At 37.3% G+C, this 24,138-nt stretch overlaps 1 protein-coding gene across 1 annotated transcript in view; it reads right to left on the bottom strand.

Annotated features, from left to right (window-relative positions):
• The window catches only part of cUnh18orf63 (chromosome Un C18orf63 homolog), a 34,802-nt gene that overhangs the window by 2,920 nt on the left and 7,744 nt on the right, over window positions 1-24,138 (bottom strand). The window contains exons 6-13 of the mRNA XM_084398776.1: window positions 19,630-19,671; window positions 16,525-16,601; window positions 14,014-14,120; window positions 13,667-13,763; window positions 11,011-11,096; window positions 7,065-7,248; window positions 604-1,173; window positions 371-466 (exon numbers count right to left, since the gene is read on the bottom strand). Of these exons, the coding sequence (XP_084254902.1) occupies window positions 371-466; window positions 604-1,173; window positions 7,065-7,248; window positions 11,011-11,096; window positions 13,667-13,763; window positions 14,014-14,120; window positions 16,525-16,601; window positions 19,630-19,671 (1,259 nt within the window). The remainder of the gene's footprint in view (window positions 1-370; window positions 467-603; window positions 1,174-7,064; window positions 7,249-11,010; window positions 11,097-13,666; window positions 13,764-14,013; window positions 14,121-16,524; window positions 16,602-19,629; window positions 19,672-24,138) is intronic.

A 24,138-nucleotide genomic window follows, 5' to 3' on the forward strand; every position in this document is an offset into this window, starting at 1 on the left:
CCCCGCCCCTTTATTCTGCGTATGCAAAACTCAAGACTACAATGAAGGTGTTTCATGGAGTTCAGAAACAGTGACACTGATTTAGAGACTAACTCCTGCTGGAGGGACTTTGATACTTTGCAGAGCTTTTTCAAGCTCAAACAGCAACATTGACAATGTAAAAACATTTTTATGCATTTGGCAGATGCTTTTATCCAAAGCGACTTACATTGCATTTCAGGGTACACATTTACATTCTTATCAGTTCTTGCTTTCCCTGGGAATCGAACCCATGACCATGGCGTTGCAAGGGCCAACGCTCTACTCTTTCTAGAGCATTCTGATCCTGATTTACAGCACAAACAGTGCAGAACAAACTGCTGTTACTTACCCCTCTATTGCTGGGGATCTCAGGCAAGGTTTGGGTCTGTGTCTGTACTAAAGGCAGGGGTGGGAGAATCCTATCGACTCCGCTGTTGGTTTTTTCCTTAAACGTACAGCAACGTTGACAATGTAAAAAAGCATTATAGGTTCTCTTTTAGTCAAACTGCTTAGGAATCGAACAGGTATTATTCTGATTTACAGCACAAAACAAACTGCTGTCTGGTTGCATTGCTTACTTACCCCTCTATTGCTGGGGATCTCAGGCAAGGTTTGGGTCTGTGTCTGTACTAAAGGCAGGGGTGGGAGAATCCTATCGACCCCGCTGTTGGTTTTTTCCTTACTCTTAAAAAATGGTAAAGACATCCGCCCAGGGGCTGGAGGCCTGTAGAACTGGTTAGAACGAGCTGGTGGTGTGAAAGACGATGACAGGCCAGTCGATGACAGAGGCTTGATGAATGTTTTTAGCTTCTGTTCTTTCACAAGGATCTCAGTCACGTTCATGCGGTGGGTGTATGGTTTGTTTTTGAAGATTGGTACAAGCCTTGGTCTTGGAAGTGTAGACTGTGACTGGATGTGAGTAAAATGAATAATTGTGGAAGAGGAAGAGGACAGAGTTGCCAAGTTGGAGGAAGTCCAGTCTTTTTGGTCAAGCGATCTGGGTCTCTCTTTCTTTTCAGTGTGTTTTCCAGTTGAGTCACACTGACTATTGTGGTTTCTCGCGGTGTCCCGTGGGCATCTGCTGGGAAGCTGGTTCAGCACAGCCCTGCTGCTGCTTTCTGTTGTCACGTTTATAGGCAGGGCCTCAGAGGACTAGAAATGTAAGGAAAGAAAAGTCTGTGAATGGGAAAATACTTGCAGAGAAAAGTTCCAGTGTAAATGTGCACATTGAAGAGCAGGTTAGACGCCATATTGAATTTAATAGATATGAAAACGAGGTCGTGACGGATAGAGTATAAAGCTCCTAGATCATGTCATTTTCACAACTCACAACTCTTAAAGTCCACCTTTAGTCAATAATTGTATCCCTTAAAACTCATCTTTGATCACCAAAATTACATATGAAAATTTTTTTTCCTGTGAAAAAAATTTATTCATGCCTTAAAATAGCTTGAATGCAATTCTATCCCCTTGCTTCAATTAGTATACGCGGAAATATAAATATGCTAATTAGCCCCGTCTCCACTCACTCACACCAGCTCAGAGATTCACTCGGTCGACTTACTGAGGTAAACGCTGCACAATGGTGTTTTCTTTACAACGTCGGACACATAACGGTAATTAATATGATTAGCCTTTTACTTGACTATGTTATCAAACAGCTAATAGTGTTCAAACTATGTTCCCGTTCACCATCTCAGAGTCTGACCGCGGCCTCAGTATCCTTAGAAATGCTTTTAACAACTCAGAACGTCAGTGGAGAAATGATATAGGTCATCATAACATCGTAATATACATCATACACCCGCTATATTGCGAAATCTACCCGATTTTTCATATCAACAGAAAAATATACCGAGATAACCTGGCTTCTCTTGAGACTTCACTGCTTCAGGGCGGTCATAGTTAATGAAAAAAATTAAAGACAGCCGGCATGAACGTGATTGGTTACAAGGTAGTTTGTGACGTCAGAAACACCAGTGATTTCAAACCGTGTGTTTGAGACTGTCTTTGGTTCACTGCAGTTTTAAGGAGAAAATACTCAGCAATGGTGTCGACTAATGAATTTGCACATGGTTTGTCTTAAAGGATTAGTTCACTTTCAAAAAAAATGTTGCTGATAATTTACTCACCCCGATGTCATCCAAGATATCCATGTCTTTCCTTCTTCAGTCGAAAAGAAATTAAGGTTTTTGAGGAAAACATTCCAGGATTTTTGTACACAGAGTGGACTTAAATGGCAACCAACTATACCAATGTTCAAAGAAGGTTCAAATGTCTGTCTCAATGCAGCTTCAAAGTCTCTACACGATCCCAGTCGAGAAATAAGGGTCTTATCTAGAGAAACGATCTGCCATTTGAAAAAAACAAACAAACAAACAAAAAAAAAATTTATATATATATATATATATATATATATATATATATATATATATATATATATATAAAATATATACTTTTTAACCACAAATGCCCGTCTTGTACCGTCTCTGAGATGTGCCACGTATTACGTCATCACGTTGGAAAGGTCACGAAAATAATAATAATAATAATAATAAATTAAAACAAAGATGTCAGACGATTTTGAAGTTGGAGGAGAAAATGAGATGACATTTTTCTCCCTTCCCTACCTTTTTGAACCGGAGTACACAGACAAATAACTTGATAGATGACGTGACGTGTGACCATTCCAACGTGATGATGCAATGCGTGGCACATCTCAGAGATGGTACACGACGAGCATTTGTGGTTAAAAAAATATATATATATATATATATATCTTTTTTTTTTGAAAATGACCGATCGTTTCACGAGATAAGACCCATATTTCTCGATTGGGATCGTGTACAGTAGAGACTTTGAAGCTGCATTGAGACGGACATTTGAACCTTCTTTGAACATTGGTATAGTTGGTTGCCATTTAAGTCCACTCTGTGTACAAAAATCCTGTAATGTTTTCCTCAAAAACCTTAATTTCTTTTCGACTGAAGAAGGAAAGACATGGATATCTTGGATGACATCGGGGTGAGTAAATTATCAGCAAAACATTTTTTGAAAGTGAACTGATCCTTTAAAGCACATTAAAAACACCACATGTAAACAACATTAAAAGCTTGATTTTCACCACAGGCGGGGAGTTTTCACCGAGTTTTTGTCGACTGAAAAACATTTCGGCAGCTGAAAAATCTCTATGTTGTTAAACAACAGTGCGATCTATTGAACACACTGTATTCTATTCCTCACAGCCTCGTTTTCATTCCTGTCAAAAATTATATACATGGCGCTCCACTGACTAAGGTCTATGGTTGATGCTATTAGAAACCACAAATGTCTAAAAAATAAACTTTTAAAGGATTATTTACCCTTAAAGTTAAATCTACCAATCTACTATTCTTTTATGAATTACGTTTTGCGAGTATGATCAGAATAATAATTTTTTCAAAAAGGCCAATATGTAAAACTCGAGTTCAAAAGCTCTTTTTGATTATCAAGAGACATTGGGTCTCATTCTCTAACCATGTGTACCAGTTTTTTTCATGAGAAATTCCTCTGTGCATATAAATACGAATAATCCACGCAATTATAAGTGAATGAGACCCATTGTCTATTGGGGGGACACTGCAGCCGTGGTATCTTAAGCCAAAACATTAACTTTATAATATCTAATATAACTTATACATATACATTTAACTATAAAATAATACATTTATTTTAACTGATATAATCTCTATATCATCTCTAAACTCTATAAACTCTAAAAGTGTCTGTGTAAATGCAATTTTTAATGATCTGATGACATTAAATGCTTTATCATATCATTTTTTAAATCATTATTTATTTTTTTTTTGCCTAAAATAAACATTCCACTACAACTATTCCATTAATATTTCAATAATTTTCCATATTTAATTTTTGATAAAAAATGATAAAATATGGTATTGCTCCAACATGGATTGCAACACTTGAATGACGCATCATGGCAGACTCACTCTACCTCCAGATCTCTCAGACAAGGAAAAATACTTTCTCGATAACGAAATCTGTAAGGTTCCTCTTAGTCAAATGATTGTTTGTGTTGAACAAGTATGTTGATAATGAGCTAGTATGCTTTTCTGCATCCAACATGAATTAAACAGTCAGTTAATCATTGCTCCCTAATGTTGCCATTATCAATCATCATAGTCGATGAGATTAATGAAAGCTTCCTCTGTGCCATATTTCCATCTGTACCAACACAGGGAACGGCACACATAGCGTTTCAAATCACGTTTTACAGCATTTGTCAAAGTTTAATAACATCAGCCCTCAGCTCTGGCCAGTATAAATTAAACCTTAGCCCATCTGGCTGACTGTTAGACTCTCCTCCATGCGCCAACAACAACTACATGGAAGAAATGATCTAATGTTAGTATCAGATATTGTTCTTACTGGAAACTCTTACTTGTATTCTTTGAATTAAATGACAAGCGTCAATTATCCTACAAACTGAGAGATTGTTTTAGTAGGCAGACCTCACCACAACCAATTTGTCCATATAAACACTTCTCATATGTGTGTGAGGTAATTCGCTCCACTGTCACTGTGAGTTTAGGCAAGCTATTATATTTTGAGAAAATGTAAGATTTAATAATTCATCCACTAAACAAGGGGTCTTTAATCTTGAGTGTTTACAGTGTTTATGAAATTAAATTTTTATAATAATACCTATGGAAGCTTGTTTCCGCCACAGAATAAAACATTTTAAAAGATAATTGCGACTTTTCATCTCACAATTGCGAGTTTACATCTCACAATTCTGACTTTATTTCTCAGAATTGTGTGATGTAAAGTCAGAGTTGCGGGAAATAAAGTCAGAATTGCGTGAAATAAAGTCGCAATTGCGTGTTATAAAGTCAGAATTGCGAGATATAAAGTCAGAATTGCGTGAAATAAAGTCGCAATTGCGTGTTATAAAGTCAGAATTCTGTTTATAACACATAATTGCGAGATATAAAGTCCAATTCTAAGGGGGAAAAAAGACAGAGACATTAAAAGACTTTTTTTTTTTCTCAGAATAGTTTATATCTCTCAATTCTGACTTTATAACACGCAATTGCGACTTTATATCATGCAATTCTGACTTTATATCTCCCAATTGCATATTATAAAGTAAGAATTGCGAGATATAAACATGCAATTCTGAGAAAAAAAGTCTGAATTTCAAGTATATTTCTCGCAATTGCGAGTTTATATCTCATAATTCTGACTTTATAACACACAATTGCGACTTTAAATCACGCAATTTTGACTTAACACACAATTGCGACTTTATATCACGCAGTTCTGCCTTTATAACCTGCAATTACGACTTTATATCACGTAATTCTGAGATAAAAAGTCAGAATTGTGAGATGTAAACTCGCAATTGTGAGAAAAAAAGTCAGAATTGTGAGATTAAAAAGTCGCAATTACCTTTTTTATTTTTCACTCTGTGGTGGAAACAAGCTTCCAATACCTTAGGGAAACAGAAAAACAAAATAGAAAATGTTCTATACAATAATCTATGCAATTACATTTTAGCTATAGCTGACACTATACTTTTGTTTCATAGTTAATGAGACTAAAGCCCGGAAACTGAAGAATGTGATCAGGAAATGACACAAGCCAGACACCTGAGTTACTGACAGATATGTGCATCACCCTCCAGGCCACGTCTTTGACAACATTTTTGTTGTTTGTAACTGGAGTGGATGATTCTGGTCTTGTTGAACGCTGCGATCATTTATAAGCATTGCATGTGCAGTGAAGTGTTTTGAGATGCTGTCTCATTTGATCTCTTATATTGGCGGTTGATGTAAAACGTGTTCAAGGACTTCAGTCGACAACAACATTTCAGATTGAAATTGATGTAAGATCGGTGTAAAAGGAAACATGCTTATCATCGGTCTGTAACTGGCCAATATTTCTTTTAATTTATTCACCATATTTAATCAACTTTTTACTAGATTCTAGGTTGCGGCGTGACACATTAATTAAAATCAGAACATAAACGCTGCATGCATAAGAATTAGGAAAATGTGCAAAATCCTGTATAAAATAATTTTAGCTTTACATTCATTTTTAAATGAACTCCAAAAGTGGGGAAATTCAGGTTTTAATGATCTGATGACATTAAAGGGTTTATCATATTATTTAAAAAAAATATATATATAATAATTTTATGTTGCCTCGAAGTAATTTATTGAAGCTCATTTTAAATACAAATCCTTTTATTATTCACCCTATTTCATCACTTTTTAACAGATTTTTCCAATTAACATCATGACATAAAAGCTGCATGCATATTAATTAAGATAATTTGCAAAATGCTGTATCATTTTATTTTATTTTTCGATGGAGAACGGCATGCCACACCACAAGACATGGCAGCTTCCTAAAAGTATTTAATGTCTACAAACCCTGTTTAAAATGGGATTTCTACTGTCAGTATAACACCGTGTCCTAACCAGACGCGATAAGATAAGATTCCAGCGACAAATAATTCGTCTGTCCACACTAGACGCGACTGCGAGATGCATCGAAATCTATTAAAACCCATAGCCAATCAGAACAGCGTGTGGGCGGAGTCAGCCAATCAGAACAGTGTGTGGGCGGAGTCAGTCAATCAGAACAGCGTGTGGGCGGAGTCAGCCAATCAGAACAGCGTGTGGGCGGATATTACAAATATTACACCATTTAAACATTATTAAAAATACATAGGCTACTGAGTTACTAAAACAATCTTTGTCAAAGTATACACTTATATAAAGAATACACAAATATAATATCTGGATAACACATGCATCTCAACGGCATAGAGGAACACGTCGAGCTGCATCTGTGTTACAGATGAGCATTGCCATAACAAATTAGACAATGTCAGATATAATACTAACCAGCTGAGTGCAGAACTTGATGTCAAATCCAATTGATTGTTACTTTATATTTCTCAGCAGGAGTAAGCAGAAGTCCCTGAGTAATGGCATGTTTGTGTTTATGGACACGTGTGTGTGTGTGTGTAATACCTGCGTGACTGGTCTCTTCAGTTCATTGCTGTAGTAGCAAGGCTTGCAGGTGATCCAAGCTGAGAAACCACACACACTCTCCAGTACAGCCTCCAGATCTGATGTGAAGCTTCCCAGCACCCCCTGCAGGTCCACTCTGGGAAAGCACTGTACTGGCTGAGTGCGGATACAGCACAGCGGATATCTGAGCAGGACGTCAAGGATACATATCTCTGACTGCCAAGATAGAGAAGAAGAAAAAAATTAATCACAGCTTTCCAAAAGAACAAAGCAGTTATAAATTAGATTGTAAAGCTGCTATGCAAACGTGGCACTGTATAAAAAATGCATGCGTGTGCCTAGTCTTTAATTTGTCCCTGCAATGTGTGATGTTACACAGACCTGATTCCATATGTGCACAGAACTAGCACAAGTGTGAAAATGAGGCTTATGTAATATTCATATTGAGATACGTGTTCAGGAATGAGTGGACTCGTTGCAGATACTGGGATGAAACACAGATGAAGGCTGCTACTCTTACCATTTCTTCAGTTTAGAGTATGTGTACTGTGTACAGAATGAAGATTTTCTTTATGTGCACAACCGTTTTAAAGGTTAGGGGTCATTAAGATTTTTTTTTTTAATGAAATAAATACTTTTATTCAGCAAAATGCATTAAATTAATGTAAAATGACAGTTAAGATATTTAAATTGTTACAAAAACATCTAATAAACGCTGTTGTTTTGTTCATTTCCTTTCAAGAATCCTGAAAAAGTGAAAAGTATCACGATTTTCACAAAAATATGAAGCAGCAGCAAAACTGTTTTCAATAGTGGTGCACGATATATCGGCCGCCGATATAATATCGGCCGATATGGTCATTTTTTTACACATCGGTATCGTTCCGATGTCAAAATATGGCCGATGTGAACAGGCCGATATTTAATGTGTGAAGCTGAAGAGGTTGATGTGAGAGAAATACACATTTCATACAGATGACATAAGCAGAGAACAGTCTGTTTTCTTTCATTTTGAATTGTTCTGTTTAAAAATAGAAGTTTCAAGCTTTCTATATATGTCTCAGGTCTGTGAGGCAGGTAGGTTTCGGTTCATTTATGAGACGCGCTCCAGGTTCACGCGCCGTCGCCTCTGTCCTGATTAAATATTTTCTAGTATATTTACTTTTTATTTATTAAATCCAATTCAATTCGTTGATGAAACATTGATCAAAATTAAGATACAATTAGGTTTCGGTTCATTTATGAGACGCGCTCCAGGTTCACGCGCCGTCGCCTCTGTCCTGATTAAATATTTTCTAGTATATATACTTTTTATTTATTAAATCCAATGCAATTCGTTGATGAAACATTGATCAAAATTAAGATACAATTAATACAAAACGAAATTAAATTTAAAGACAGGCTTTGTGCTTTCTGCTTGAGGTCTCTGTGAAAGTTTTAAAGCAGTTTTTAAGTGCCGAGAGCGCTCACGTCCGTAACATTGTTAATGCAGTCCAGTGCGACTTATGTTTTTTTCCTCCTCATGACACATTTTTGACTGATCGTTTTTTGACTCGTAGATATTTGAATATATTGCTTGATATATGATACCCATTCGAATTTGATTTTTCTCAAAAGTGACAGCGCGTGTGATTTGTGGATTCTGATAAGCGCGAGTGGAGAAACAGGCGTTTATTTATTCATTCTCAGTGTTGAGAAACGTAGCCTTCATGTGTTATTGTGTTAATAATAACTAAAGTAGCCTACCTAATTATGTTACATATTTAGTTTGTATGAAAACTATCGCGTTCGTTACTTATGGATTAAAAAAGTAGGCTACCGGTGCTGCGCGAGCTCTCTCTCACAAACACGGACGCGCGCACATAGAGAGAGAAGATAATTGTAAAATGAAAACGGGCTAAGCAGAAAGCACTATTTTTCATGTGTTATTGTGTTAATAATAACTAAAGTAGCCTACCTAATTATGTTACATATTTAGTTTGTATGAAAACTATCGCGTTCGTTACTTATGGATTAAAAAAGTAGGCTACCGGTGCTGCGCGAGCTCTCTCTCACAAACACGGACGCGCGCACATAGAGAGAGAAGATAATTGTAAAATGAAAACGGGCTAAGTTTAAATTTTGTTCTTGCTTGTTTGTTTTTTTCTGTCAAAATGTCAGAAAGCATTTTGTATTATCCATCCGTGTTTTTAAAATTCATTAAATGACGGACGTTTTACTGTTAACACAGCCCATATGTCGGATTCGTCTTATAGCCTACTTGTTATTATTTTTAGAATAAGTGATTCGTTATGCTATTATTGGACTCCTGTCTATTCATTGTCAACTGTTTTCTATAAATATGTCTGTATTGGCTAACATTTATTCAGCTGCGTGTCCTGTTTAAAATGTGCAATGTTCAAACGCAAAGACAGTCACAAGAAGCCCTTTTCCCTGTGGTATTTTTTAGAATAATATTTGGATATTGGAATAATAAATGAAGTAGCCTATCTTAATTGTACACATGTTCCTGTTTTTTTTGTTTTTTTTACTGTTTTCTAAGGGTTTCTTAATTTTAGACAAGTTGACCAGCACACATTATATGCAATGCAATGTGTGTATGTGTGACATATTTTGCACACAGGTAAAGGTGCCCAATATCAGTCATTTCTAAAGTAAAAAAAATGTGTTTTGGAAAATAGCTCTTTATTTGATAATCATTAAAATTAGTTTTCTATACAGAGATATCGACATCGGTAAATATCGGTATCGGCCATAACAGCAATATTAATATCGGTTATCGGTATCGGCCACAATTTTCACATCGGTGCATCCCTAGTTTTCAACATTGATAATAATGTTTGTTTTTTGAGCAGCAAATCAGCATATTAGAATTATTTCTGAAGGCTCATAATGAACAGAAAACTGTTATTTTAAATGTAATATTTAAATTTCACAATATTACCGTTTTAATCGCCTGCATTTTGGTTTAAGTAAATGCAGCCTCGGTGAGGTATAAGAGATCAAACACTTGACTTTCCATTTATGAAGCAACTCGTCGGAATCATTTCTGTTTTGATCATCCCTTTCTTGATTCATCATTTGATTTTGGCATCAGTTTTTACACAAAATAGGATTAAATATGCAAAATAACCATGCAACCATTAGATAACTGTACGCCACTCACAAAATTAAACATGCAATGTAATGAGGTCACGTGACAACAATGTATCATCCTAATGTTTGCAATGCTGCATGATGCAAACTGTTTCACATGTTGGCCGTGTTCAGTGTTGAGTGATTAAGCAGGTCCTGCAGTCTGAACAAAAAAAAAACAGTCTGAACAAATCTGCTAAATTCTCAAGAGTTCAACCCAATTCACCATGACTACCTGCCAGGCTCATGTCCACTAGGTGTCATTATCATGCTGCATGAATGTCAGTCTAAGTCTAAGCCAGACCTCTGTACTACTTTTCACATTCAATTTGTAATCCAGCAGTACAATTTACACTGGCATCTCAAAGGTTTGGAATGATTTCTGATCACGGATCATGTGACACTGAAGACTGGAGTAATGATGCTGAAAATTCAGCTTTGATCACATGAATAAATTAGATTTTACAATATATTCAAATAGAAAACAGTTATTATAAATGTAATAATATTTCACAATATTACTGTTTTTTACTGTATCAAATGCATGCAGACTTGGTGAGCAGAAGAGACTTCTTTCAAAAACATTACATTACTTTTGACCACCAGTGTGTGTCTGAAAAACACTTTGTTTCTAGCAACAATGCCTTTAATTAATTTGTGATGCTGTAAACAGAGCACAAGCATAAAATGACTATAAATTGGTGTTTTTGGGGCAAGTTTATGCCATTTTACACTAAACATGGATGAAATTAATACCTTATTAGCAGGAAACGGACCATAAACCAGAGCACCTGCCTTTACTAAAGGATACGTGAACGGCTTGTCACCGATTAGTTTAAAGTACACACTGCAGTAGATGACCTCCTCTTCACTCACTGAGGGCAGCTGATATCCATACTGAACCAGGAGAGACACAGTTAAAGAGAAAGAGAAAAAGAAGTGAATAGCAACGTCGGAGAGAGAGAGTTACACAAAGACAGGAACATTAGTACAGTTTAGTGACATTAAGTAATAGACAAACAATAAAATCTGCACTTAAAACTCTGTGTTAGAGGAGTATATTTGTAAGCAAGCGAGCGCTTCAAGCTAAATATTTGGATGTGATCTGGTTTTGAACAGATGGTGTGTATACACGATATAAATGAGCAATCGTGCATAATTGCACATGCATACAGTACAAATGCTGTTTGATAAAGCCAAGCCTTACGAGACTGTTTGTGATCAAAGGTTACACTGTGACCTCTAATCCAAACAGAAGTGGATCAGAGTGCTCAACACACACACACACACACACACACACACACACACACACACACACACACACACACGCACACACACGCACACACACGCACACACACGCACACACACGCACACACACACACACACACACGCACACACACACGCACACACACACTTTCTTGTACATCTATCTTTATGAGGACATCCATTGACACAATGCAATCTCTAGCCACCCTAACCTTACTCATCACAACTAAGTGCAGGGGTGATAGTAGAAAAAAATCCTGAGCCTGAACTTTTTTCCCTGGGAGGTAAGCGGGCCCCTAAGCTAAGATATATGCCCTGATCAACATAATTGTCAAGCGGGATCCAGGGGTGTGCTCCCCTAGGAGAACATTTTGATAAATAGTCCCCCCTTAAATGATAGATTCTGGTGACTTTTGAGGATATAAATGGACATCATTCAGACATGAGATGAACAAACCCAATACAAGCCTATATTACAGAAGCAGGTTTCAGTAAGTCAAATTTAAGACCTTTTTAAGACATTTTAAGACCATAAAGATTGAAATTTAAGACCTACACGACGCATTGCCAAAAAAAAATTTCAATCAAAGAATTAATTTTATTTCAATGAATTCAGTAATTGAAAAAGCATTAATTTAATTTACATTTAAAGTAATCACATCCACATCCAACAACGTGTCAGACAAAAGAACAGAATCAGATATACATTTTTTTATAGAAAGTGACAAAAATGATTACGGTTATCACAGAATACTGTTCAAAAAGTACTAATACTACACAATGAAATCAATTCGCCAAGTTTTATGTCGGAAACCAGCAAATAACAAATAAAATTAGCATCAATATGCACTTTTTGTTTACATAAACATTAAAATAATACCATTAAAAATGATAGCCAGATTTTAAAAGTGTCTTGCAACATGTTACATGTACAAGTTCATAGTCAAAAAGAGATAAATTACTGACATTTACAATGCACTTTAGCTTATCTTTTATTATTAATAGTAAAATTAGGTCCGATTTTCCCGTGGCGTCTGTCATTGATATGCAACCATGCACTGCGCTCTTCACAATGACAAAAAAGTTTTAGTGGCTAATGGATTTCCACAACCGAAAAACGCCTGGAAAAAAACGAGCGCGCTTACCGCGCGCCTACATTTGAACGAACTTGAGCGCGCAAAAGATGCGATATAACGGCCTGTTGGCGAGCTACCTCAAATCAGGCCTAGAGCTACTGGAGCTCGCTTAGCGACGTGTTGGAGACCCCTGCTCTAGCGCTCCGCTTTGTAGAGTTTTTCATCACCTTTTCGTCTCTACCCACCTCCTCTATACAAGACCAGCACCATTTATTCTTTATGCCTTATCGACAAGTTTGGTGTCTTCCCCTGGCTTGGCTACGTTTCGCGCTGGCAGTGTGGGGAAACACATTCGTAGTGTATGGGAAACACGAAACAAATTCGCACGTGGAGTAACTGCTGAATCAATCTGATTGGCCAAAACCCAAGACCAGCCCCTACCCTATTACCGATTGGCTGTGGTTTAGTGAAAGCGCCTCTCAGATCTTGGGAATTGTCAGATCACGGGAACCAGATTTTTATTTTTTTCCGCAAATAACGTTACATCTGTACGCCGAAGCGCTATCAGGCCTGTAAGTGCCTAACCCGACCCCTGACCCTAAACCGACCCTTAACCTAATCATAACCTTATCCCTAAAACCAAGTCTTGACCCTCAAACAGGCCTTTAAAGGGCTCTCAGAAAGTGAGGACCGGCCAAAATGTCCTCACTTTACTCTCTTTGTCCTCACTCCAGTGGTCTAAAACTCAAACTGGTCCTCACAAAGATAGTTGTACAAGTACACACACACACACACACACACACACACGCACACACACACACACACACAAACACACGCACACACACACTCACACACACACGCACACACACACACTGTGGCATGACAATGCAACACTTCCAGTCTTAGCAGTCTAGCAACAGGATGACGGTTCATTTACAAACTGTGTCAGACACTGAGACACCAATGATCTGTAAATCGTTTGCTCTAATTTAATAACACAGTAACACTATTTTGAATTTATTATTGCATTATGATGCATTTGGTGGTTAACCACCAGAGCAATTACAATTACCACTGCTCATAAAATATTAAACTGTGGAACAAAGTCTCAACACCACGGTTTACCATGTTGTTCCAGTGCTTTTGTAGCTCCGTGTACGATTGAAATGGGCTTTCCTGAGGAATCCTGCGACTGATGCTAATGATTTGGCCTTTCTTCAGACTGCTCTCACACACACACACACACACAGACAGAGAGAGAGAGAGAGAGAGAGAGAGAGAGAGAGAGAGAGAACAATGCAGGAGAAGTATTGATTCATTGATTTATAAACCGAACACTGCCATCAAAAGAGATTATGATTTGTTCCCTGCATGAAGGCCCGTGGAGCAACAGTACAGCTCTAGAAAGTAACTGTTGTAAAAGTATAACGTGTTTTAAAGCAGTCTAACAGAACACGCACACGAACACACACCTCGGCAGAACGTGGCACCAGTTGTTTGGCATGAACGTATGCAGCACAGCATTATCAGTATGGAGGAAGCTTTTCACCACAGGAGCAGGAATGTCAAAATCATTTATCTGGCAGAAGACAGAAAAAAATTAATAATTAATACCTCACACAAAAACAATATTGCAATCAATAAAAGCTTTGGCTATTCTATGGTTTGCTATGAATAACCGGTCTCATGTTTGTCTTTTTTTTTTTCTCCATTCTGTCAACTGATGGTTCCTTGCCTCTGTTGCTTTTGGCTTGCTTAGTTGGGGACACTTAATATATTCAACAATATTATTAATATGCCTGTATTGACACCATTATATGAACTGAGTTGAACGGTGACATTCTCCAGAGCGGCTGTATAGATAAATGAACTCAATTAATAACTTTTTTTACAACAAAAATGAACCATCAGTGGACTTTGACACTATTTTCTTCTAGATCTGATATACAGTCGAAACAAACTTTGTTGCATTATTTTCCTGTTATCACTGTAAAGCTGCTTTGAAACTCTATTGCAAAATAAAACTGCTATTTCTTAATAACTGATTTCGTAATCATGGATTGTATGCAAATATATGCTCTGTGTATCATAGTTGTCTATGCAGATATGTATTATCATATATTTAAAAATTTATTTATTTGTTATGAATATACTTGTTACATATATAGTGCATTATTGAAGTTATTATCCGTTTGAATAAAACATCTTCATAAAAGCTTGACATATATGAATTATACTAAGGCCTGGTTTCACAGACAGGGTTTAGATTGAGCCAGGATTAGGCCTTAGTTCATTTAGGACATTGAAGTATCTTTTATAAACGTGCCTTAGAGAAACACATCACTGATGTGCATCTTGAGACAAAACAATGGCGGTGACATATTTTTAGATATGTTGCTTTCAGTTAAACAGCTCAAACATGCATTTTAGCTCAAGACTAGCTTAAGCCTTGTCTGTGAAACCGGGGGTAGATGTTTTATTTATATTTTATTTACTGTGCAAATGATCTTAACTAATTTAAATTATATTTTGAACTAACTTTAGTGTATTGTATAAATCATAAATTATAAAAAAAAAAATCCTTAAAATTGATTGTATGCCTATGTGTGTGTGTGTGTGTGTGTGTAAATATATATATATATATATAAAAAATTACAGACAGATAGATATGATTAATTTCTATATTATATATTTATACACCTCATTTATATGCAAATGTATGAAATAATATTACATTTAAATTAATACTTATATAATCTTATAGTTGTCATAAACGTACTGAAATACATTTGTGTATAAATCCCAAATCAATTCGGATTATAATGACTCCTCAAATTGGTTTATATATATATACACACTACTGGTATTTATTTTTAATGTTTTTAAAAGAAGTCTCCTCTGCTCACCAAGGCTGCATTTATTTGATTAAAAATACAAACAAAAACAGTAATATTGTGAAATATTATTACAATTTAAAACAGCTGCTTTCTATGTGAATATATAGTAAAGTGTAATTTATTCCTGTGATCAAAGCTGAATTTTCAGCATCATTACTCCAGTCTTCAGTGTCACATGATCCTTCAGAAATCATTCTAATATGATGATTTGATGCTGTGATTATCAATATTGAAAACAGTTTTTTACATTTTTATTTCATGATGTTATGATGAATAGAAAGTTCAAAAGAACAGCATTTATCTGAAATGGAAAGCTTTTGTAACATTAAACACGACCGTTCAGAAGTTTGGGGTCAGTAAGAATTTAAATTTCATTTTTGGGGGAAAGAAATAAAATAAATCAATACTTTTATTCATCAAGGATGAGTTATACTGATCAAAAGTTACAGTAAAGACATTTATAATGTTAGAAAATATTCTATTTTAAATAAATGCTGTTCTTTTGAACTTTCTATTCATCAAAGAATTTTGAAAAAAAATTGTACACGACTGTTTTCAACATTGAAAATAATAATGAATGTTTTTTGAGCATAAAATCATCATATTAGAATGATTTCTGAAGGATCATGTGACACTGAAGACTGGAGTAATGATGTTGAACATTCAGCTTTGATCACAGGAATAAATTACATTTTAAAATATATTAAAATAGAAAACAGTAATTTTAAATTGTCATAATATTACTGGGTTTTTTTTGTTGTTTTTTTTATCAAATAAATGCAGCCTTGGTGAGCAGAAGAGACTTCTTTTAAAAACATAAAAAAAATTACCGATCTAAAACTTTTGACCAGTAGTGTGTATATATATACTAATCCAAATCAACAGTAACAAACAATGAAGAGAAAAGCTTTTCCTTCTCCTGTCTACTCAGCACAATCAGGATGACGAAAGATAGATAAGTGACTAAGGCATAGACATGAACTGAGGCAAAGGTATAGCGCTTGACAATGGCAGTAACTCGGTTCATAGGTTATACGAGGCCAGACTGGGGATTGTGAACGCAGGCTGGGAGGTTTGACTTCTCACCACAGCTGGGGCCAGTCTGACCGTGTTGGCTTCCACACTGACACACAGCTGGGTCTCGGTGATACTCAGCTCAAGCACTGTGAATGAATATACAAGAGTGCAGACATGAGCATGAGTCAGCAAGAGTGGGAAAACACGTGTCTGTGTCATCATCAGTTAGTGAGTGAACTGTAAAAGGCATCTAGGATTTAGGGTAGGGTGTAACAGGATAAAAGCTAGCTTAAAACATGACTCAGACAGTGCTAATGATTCTGGGATAAAGTGAAAGGTGTAGCCTACATTATTCAGAAGTAGGCCAACAGTTGGCTATTACAGATTTGCACAAAACTTTTGAGATTTTTTTCTAAATGTCGACAAAAAACGATTGCGAAATGACGGCGTTTCCATTAACCGATGTTATGCAACTAAAACTCTCGACTAATTTTTTCCTGTTGAGATAATCATTCCAGAAATCACAAATCACAGCCACTGCACTAGCCATTACTATTAATCGAAGGAGACGTATGTGTGTTATCCAAGCATTAATGGTAAGGAAAGACCCTTATACTTGGAGCGGCTGATGTTTCTGGGTGTTTCTCACTCATATCTGCGTCGAGGTCTTGATTGTGGCATTTCTTTGAGGTTTAGAATCCATTATTCCTGTAATTCTTTTGTCTTTTATGAATTTAATAAAGAACTCTGTCTCGTATTCTGTCCAAACACACCGCGTCATCTACGTCAGGTGACCTGGAAATGCGCAAAAACTGTTTCCATTGCCGTTTTGCGAAATATTTATTTTACGAATTGCCTGAAAAACCTCCTCATGCGAGCGGAAAAACTTTTTTGCGATAAATGGGAGCTTTTGCGAAATGTACATGTTTCCATTGGGCGTATTTTCAATTCGCAATTTCAATTTGTGCAATTTGAAGGGTAATGGAAACGCGGCTAGTGACTACGTTTACATACACCCACAAAATGTAATTCTGAGATGTAGGAAATATTGCGATTAAACTTTACCTCATGTGAACACAATACTTCGATCAAATATAGTAACCATAATCAGAGTGATAATAATCAGGCATGTAAACACTCATCTATTCCACTCTGACTAAAGTGCGCATGTGCTTGTAACGTTCACGTATGGTTGTCATGCACAGATTCGTGAACATATAGCAGAAAAGACGACATCCCATTTTTGGGGTGTTCATGTTGACATCGATGCACGACATGAATATAATGCAGTATATTGATGGTCGAAAATTAAGACATTTAAGCGAGGCGAAAACATCCTATATGTCCATATTAATGTGTTTTGCATTTGAGTAAGTCGATTAAAACAGTGGCCAGTAACTAGGGGTGTAACGATACATCGATATGGATCGATACATCGATATAACGTCTAACGATACGATGCATCGATTCCACACTTAAAATATCGATATACACCTTTATTTTGACACTCTCCACATTCTCACGTAACATCCTTCCGCCAAAGCGCACATTTTCGTTTACTCACCAACCGCCTGCCGGTTTGTAACGTTAATCTCCTCATCTGAAAAAGACGCCTGACAAGACTGACTAAACCCTAAACAAGTTTCTTTTTCACAAAAGCCGGTATTGTCCGCTGTCAAGGCATCGCGAGTTCATGTTTTACAGCAGAAACAGACAAGCACTCGCACCCTTGTTGGTGAACACAACACGGTAAATCCGTTTTAGCGACTCAGCGCGCAGTATTCAGGTCAGATGTCACTTTAAAAAGACGCGCTGGCTAAGAGGAGTTTCGTCAAAGCTGACTAAAAGTAATCGAGGATGGATAATTTCAATGAACTCGAGATATCTTCTTCAGGGCGTAAAAGGAAAATAAAAGCTGAAACATTTTCACGGAACCTTACTAAAGCAGCACGTTACAGTGTTGAGGGAAAAGCTCATTGTATTGCGTGTACGTTAATCACAACAACAAAGTTTGTCAGGCGTCTATGTCAGCTGAGGAGATTAACGTTACAAAGATAAACCAAGTGTTGTATTATTTATCATAGCAATTACTTGGTTTTGTTTGACTCAGAAAGATGAAATGTGAATGTATCTGCTCTGCTAAAAAAAAAAAAAAAAAACTTTTAACATATTAAAGCATACTTTCAATTAACTTTAATTTTGTAATTTACCTGTATTTTATTATTATTATTATTATTAATAATAATCAAAACAACCCAGCTGCAGTTTGATTGATATTACTTGGAATGCACAATAATAATAAAAAACATGATTTATGAAAATGAACAAGAACGGAGTACTTGCAAATGACCACTTCTGTTATAAATGTCCCAATTGGTAGAGGGCAAGGGCGTAGATTTGGTTTGAACATTGGGGGGGTTGAAGTTTGGGTATGCCTCCTGATATTGTGATCATGTTATAAATATTGGGGGGGGGTTGTAATGCATAGATTTAAATATTGGGGGGGTTATCTCCCCCCCACCCCCCCACAAACTACGCCCCTGGTAGAGGGTGTGCAATTTTCAAAGAGTTTAATTAAACGTTCATGTTATATTTTTTGATTGCATTTGTGAGTTAATAAAAACGTAACTGGTTGTGTGAACATAATATCTAAATATCGATTAATCGATCGATATAGCCCTGAATCGAATCGAATCGAATCGTATCGTGGAATTTTTTGAAGTATCGGGAAATATCGTATCGCTGGCGGAGAGAATCGATATCGTATCGTATCGTGATGAACTGTTCGATTTACACCCCTACCAGTAACAGGCCTACAGTGTGTGAGGTCATCATGTATGCTGTGCATTGGGGTATGTGAATAATGGCGGTAAAAATAACCACAATTCTTAGAGAATAATCAGAATAATAAAAATTGTAAGAGGTTTGCTTGTGTGTCATGTAAACATCCTACTGCGATTAAGTCCTTTCTGGTAAATAGTCACATTATTGGACTCTGGGTCAACAAAACAACACAAAAAGTTGTTTTCACTAACAGGAATACATGTATGTGTTGTTCTAAGTACTCCATCATATCAGTCACTCCCTGCCAGCAATCAAGAGAAATCACGGTCTAACAATGTGAACACAAATGGCAGTGTCTCGTGCCAAAGTATACAGACGCCTCCCACCTACCAACTGCATTTAGTTTTCCAGAGTCACTGAGGAAATCCTTTCCTGGAAAAGAAGGAAAAAAGTCAGTAATACTCTTAGATCAGTGTTACTCATTGCACGGCCAAGCTTTAATTTATGGCTCGCATGGCGGTAAATAACACGGTGATATGATCATGCAGTCAAGTAGGGCTATAACATAACCCATTAAAAAACTCAAAGTGTCAGCTCTATTACAAATAATTTCGATCGGATTGAAAGGGGTGGTTTATTCCTTTCGTTAATCAGATTTTTTAATCCTTTCATTTAATCCGATCGGGAGAACATGTAAACTCTTGATTGGATTGAAAACCGAAACTGAAAGGACGACGTATGACGCGCTGAACGAGCTCTGTTGAATAAAGTGTCGTATAAATGAGTGTCCCGTCATTCTGAAATCCTCCTTTCACTGCGTCTGTGAAGTGAATCAGGACAACGTCCCACCAGTCTTTGTTTCGGATTCTCATCCACAGTTGACTGTTTTTTGGGCATTTTTACTGCATGATAAGTTCATATGCTCATTCATTGTGTCCAAATTATTATGTCTACTGTTTAAAACAAATAACGAACCTATGTAGGAGAATGGTTGAAAAAGGAACCCATTTGTGCGCCCATGGACGTGCTGGTCTGAAAAACGAGGTGAGTTCTGGCACATTGTTGGCGCGTTGCTATTTTGAGGCAGAAATATACTGCTAAATAGACTCAATAAATAACCAAAAAAATATTAAAAAAAATTTTTTTTTTGTTATTTAGTGATCGCGTTAGTAAATAGGCGGGTCCACAACGCGCGTACACTCTGCTTATTAAACACACAGGGATGCACAGCAACACACAAACATGCCAAGTATTTAAAGGGGGGGTGAAATGCTATTTCATGCATACTGAGTTTTTTACACTGTTAAAGAGTTGGATTCCCATGCTAAACATGGACAAAGTTTCAAAAATTAAGATGTACGTTTGATGGAGTATTTCTGTGCCAAAAATACTCCTTCCGGTTTGTCACAAGTTTCGGAAAGTTTTTTTCGAGTATGGGCGTGTGACGTCAGATGCGGCGGAATTTCCTTATACGGGTCCTAAGGGCACTTCTCCCGGAAGGGCGTAGACCAGAGCGAGAGAGCGAGAAAGCAGTACGCCCATCAAAGCGCTGTGCTCGGCTTTAGGGAAGTCATCGGCTGCGCTGCCCAGTTCGACGCCGGATTTGCAGATCTTCTAATGCTTAAGGATGGAGCAGTCCCAACGATAAAGGTTCACGGTCGTGCGTTGGAACCGCAAGCGGTGAGTAAAACTGCGTCAAATGTCTGTGTGTTGTTAGCTATCGCGTAAGCACAGCAAGTAAACAACATGATCACGTATAGTTAATGTTGTCGTGATTCTTTCGCTCCGCCCACAAGGCACGCCTCCAGCCGCTCGTTTTTTTCCGGAAAGACTCGGTACAGCCTATCTTTCTTTTATAAATATAATAAGACTTTTTGGAGATATGAAGGATGCAATACTACTCTATAGGTACTCAAGATTAACATGAGATTGACTGAAACTGAGTGTTTCACCCCCCCTTTAAAATAAAAGGATTACAATGTAAAAGATTATTATTGTGAACATAAAGATATGGTGGAATCCGGCTTGTCCCGTAGATGATCTGCTTGCACACTTTTACCTCGCGCACGAGCAGATACGTTTGCGCTCAGGAGACGCGTTCGGCCTTTCCACTATCAAATTCCGTCATGTAAATAGCGAGTCTGCCATGTCGTGGCGCAACTGGCATTTAAAGGGAATGGGAGATGAGACTCTGATTGGTTTAACACACATAAATCCCAATACACACCCATTACAATAGGGACAACCCTTTTAGACCATGCGCCTGGCGCGCCGACCATTTTTCCCATCGTTAAACTAGCAAAAGTGGATTCGGACACGCCCTAAGTGAACTTGCGCCGTGCGCTTTAGTCCAGTGGTTCCCAACAGGGGGGTCGCGGCCCACAAGGGGGTCTCGGCGAGCTCTCTGGGGGGTCGCGTCATATTTTGAAAAGTTTTGAGTAATGAGCATTCAAGTCGTCCGTAACTTTTTCTATGTTAAAAATGTATGTACAAAATGTATATAATGAGCGAGTTCATCATGAATCCATCTTCCAAACCGTGTTTTTGTCTTATTCTGAATCACTATGGTACACCTATAATAAGTGTTTATATTGGGACTATTTAACACTGGTTCGGATCGCCGCCGCTGCGGAGTAGTGGTACTTGACCTGCGTGACTCGTCATAGTCAAACACAGAGAAGTAATTCCGGCTCCAAAAGACGCATTATTCTGTTAACAAACGCATGTTTATTAACGATCGCTATAGCGCAAAAAAAAGGAATGCATGCTTTAAGGAGAACGATCATATTACTTTAGCTCATTTTATCCATTACCTGGCCTGGCTGACCAAAAATGGGATTTTAACCATGACAGCCTTAAAAACCAAATACATATGGGCCAGACTGACCCTTGAGGATGATAAAGATGTCTTACCCTGTTAAAGATCTCTCCACGCATTGACCAAATTACTCACGACCAGCAGATCCTCACACTTATTGATAAAGCCTCACAAATAACATGCAAGTATTGAGGTCCCAGACAGCAGTAATTTTGTAATAGCCTATATATTCATTCTTTTTTTTTAACCTACACACCAGTGTGAATACTGATATTTTTTTATTGCGATTCAAATAGGGCCAATTTATAGGCTACTCTTAGGCTTAGGTTTTTAAATTACAAATGGCCCACTGATGTTTTTGTTATTGTATTTTCAATATTAGGCTATAGGCTATTATTTGTGCATAAACATATCTGGTTATAGTAATAAACATAGCCTACCGTTTGCTTGAAAACAACATATTTTGTCATCCTTGCTGCTAGCCAACAAGAGCGATAATATCATTAAATGTGAAGGGGGACCCTAAAATATTTTCTTGGGAAAAAGGGGGTCTCAGACAATAAAAGGTTGGGAACCACTGCTTTAGACCATACGCTTAGATCGTTAAAATAGGGCCCATAAACACGCACATCAACCCGATCACATGTTTAGCATTCATGTGTAAACTACATTCAGATTCATCAATCGGAATGAATTAAATCCGATTGAAACAAACGTTGTGCAAGCCACTGCCAGCGACTCACTGCGGAGTTAGTACCAGCTCTTAAAGCCGAATGTGCTCTTGGATGGTTAGATACCAACACGATCTCATGAAAGCATGAATTTTATTTCTCGTGCCATTTATACGCCAAAAATAGTTTTTGCGTGCATATGACAGGCACTATGACCCCTTATATACACTGCACACGTCTGCGGCGCGTTACGGCTCCGACGAGGTTTTGTTCCGTCCTCCACGCGGTGCCAACTGACACCAGGAGCATTTCAGAAGTGAAAGCGACTGGATGCGCGAGACCACGTGATTTGCCTGTCCGACGTGGTTTTTCTTGATTTTTGGGTTTCTACCTTACAGTCTATGGTTTCTACCAAGGATATTGGTGTGCAATACAATTGGGAGTCTGCACAGGGTGTTATTTTGTATTTACGGTGCGGCTTGGATGCGTCTAAAATAGACTTTTCTGCTTCTGAAACGCTCCGAGTCACGGCTGGTGTAAACACAAGCATTGACTAGACTACTAACGTGTCGCAGCCGTAACACGCCGCAGATGTGTGCAGGGTAAACCCCTTGGGTAGGAATAAGGGTGTGGAGTGTGTATATTACACGCCATAAAGTGTGTATCACACGCACGCAAAAACTATTTTTGGTGTATAAATGGCACGAGAAATAACATTAATGCTATAGATATGCACTTTCATGAGATCGGGCTGTTAGATGCACTATGGGCTGATGTAGGAAAAAAGATAACTTACGGTCATTAAATATATTCTGGGATGAAAATATTCTGGAAATCCTGTTGTTGTTTTTTTGTCATTTAGGGAAATCATCTTGACTTAGTCAAGTCAAGTCATCCTCATTTCTATAGCGGTTTTAACAATGGAGATTGTTTCAAAGCAGCTTTACAGAGATAAACGTATACTTTATGGTAACAGAGATTGTTTTGGCTTTATAGCGGTTCTTTAATAAAGTTATTTTTCAGCTAAAGTTATCCACACTTAGTTACAAATTTGACTGGTAAATCATAAAGAATAATTTGTTCCCCACTTTTGTATTTATTGCATTGCATATTGTATGTTCAGGGGTGACAGATTGATAAGCGCACATGGTATTTATGACTGGATATAACTTTTGACACTTTGCGGTAAAAGTGGCTCTCCTATTGAGATTTCTGTGCAATTCATTAAACGCCTTGTGATGGGGGAGTGTTGCAATCTGTTAACATCGTTAAGAAGAATTTTTGATGACGTGTGTTTTAAAACCCTCACATTTTCTTAAAAAGAGATTAAATTGTATTAAATTCTCTCGGCTCAGCTTTAATAGAGAATTACAAAGACTTCTGAGAGCCATGAATACAGCTTTAACTGCG

This window comes from Rutilus rutilus (assembly GCF_951802725.1).
Source record: "Rutilus rutilus genome assembly, chromosome: 24".
NCBI classification, from domain to species: domain Eukaryota; kingdom Metazoa; phylum Chordata; class Actinopteri; order Cypriniformes; family Leuciscidae; genus Rutilus; species Rutilus rutilus.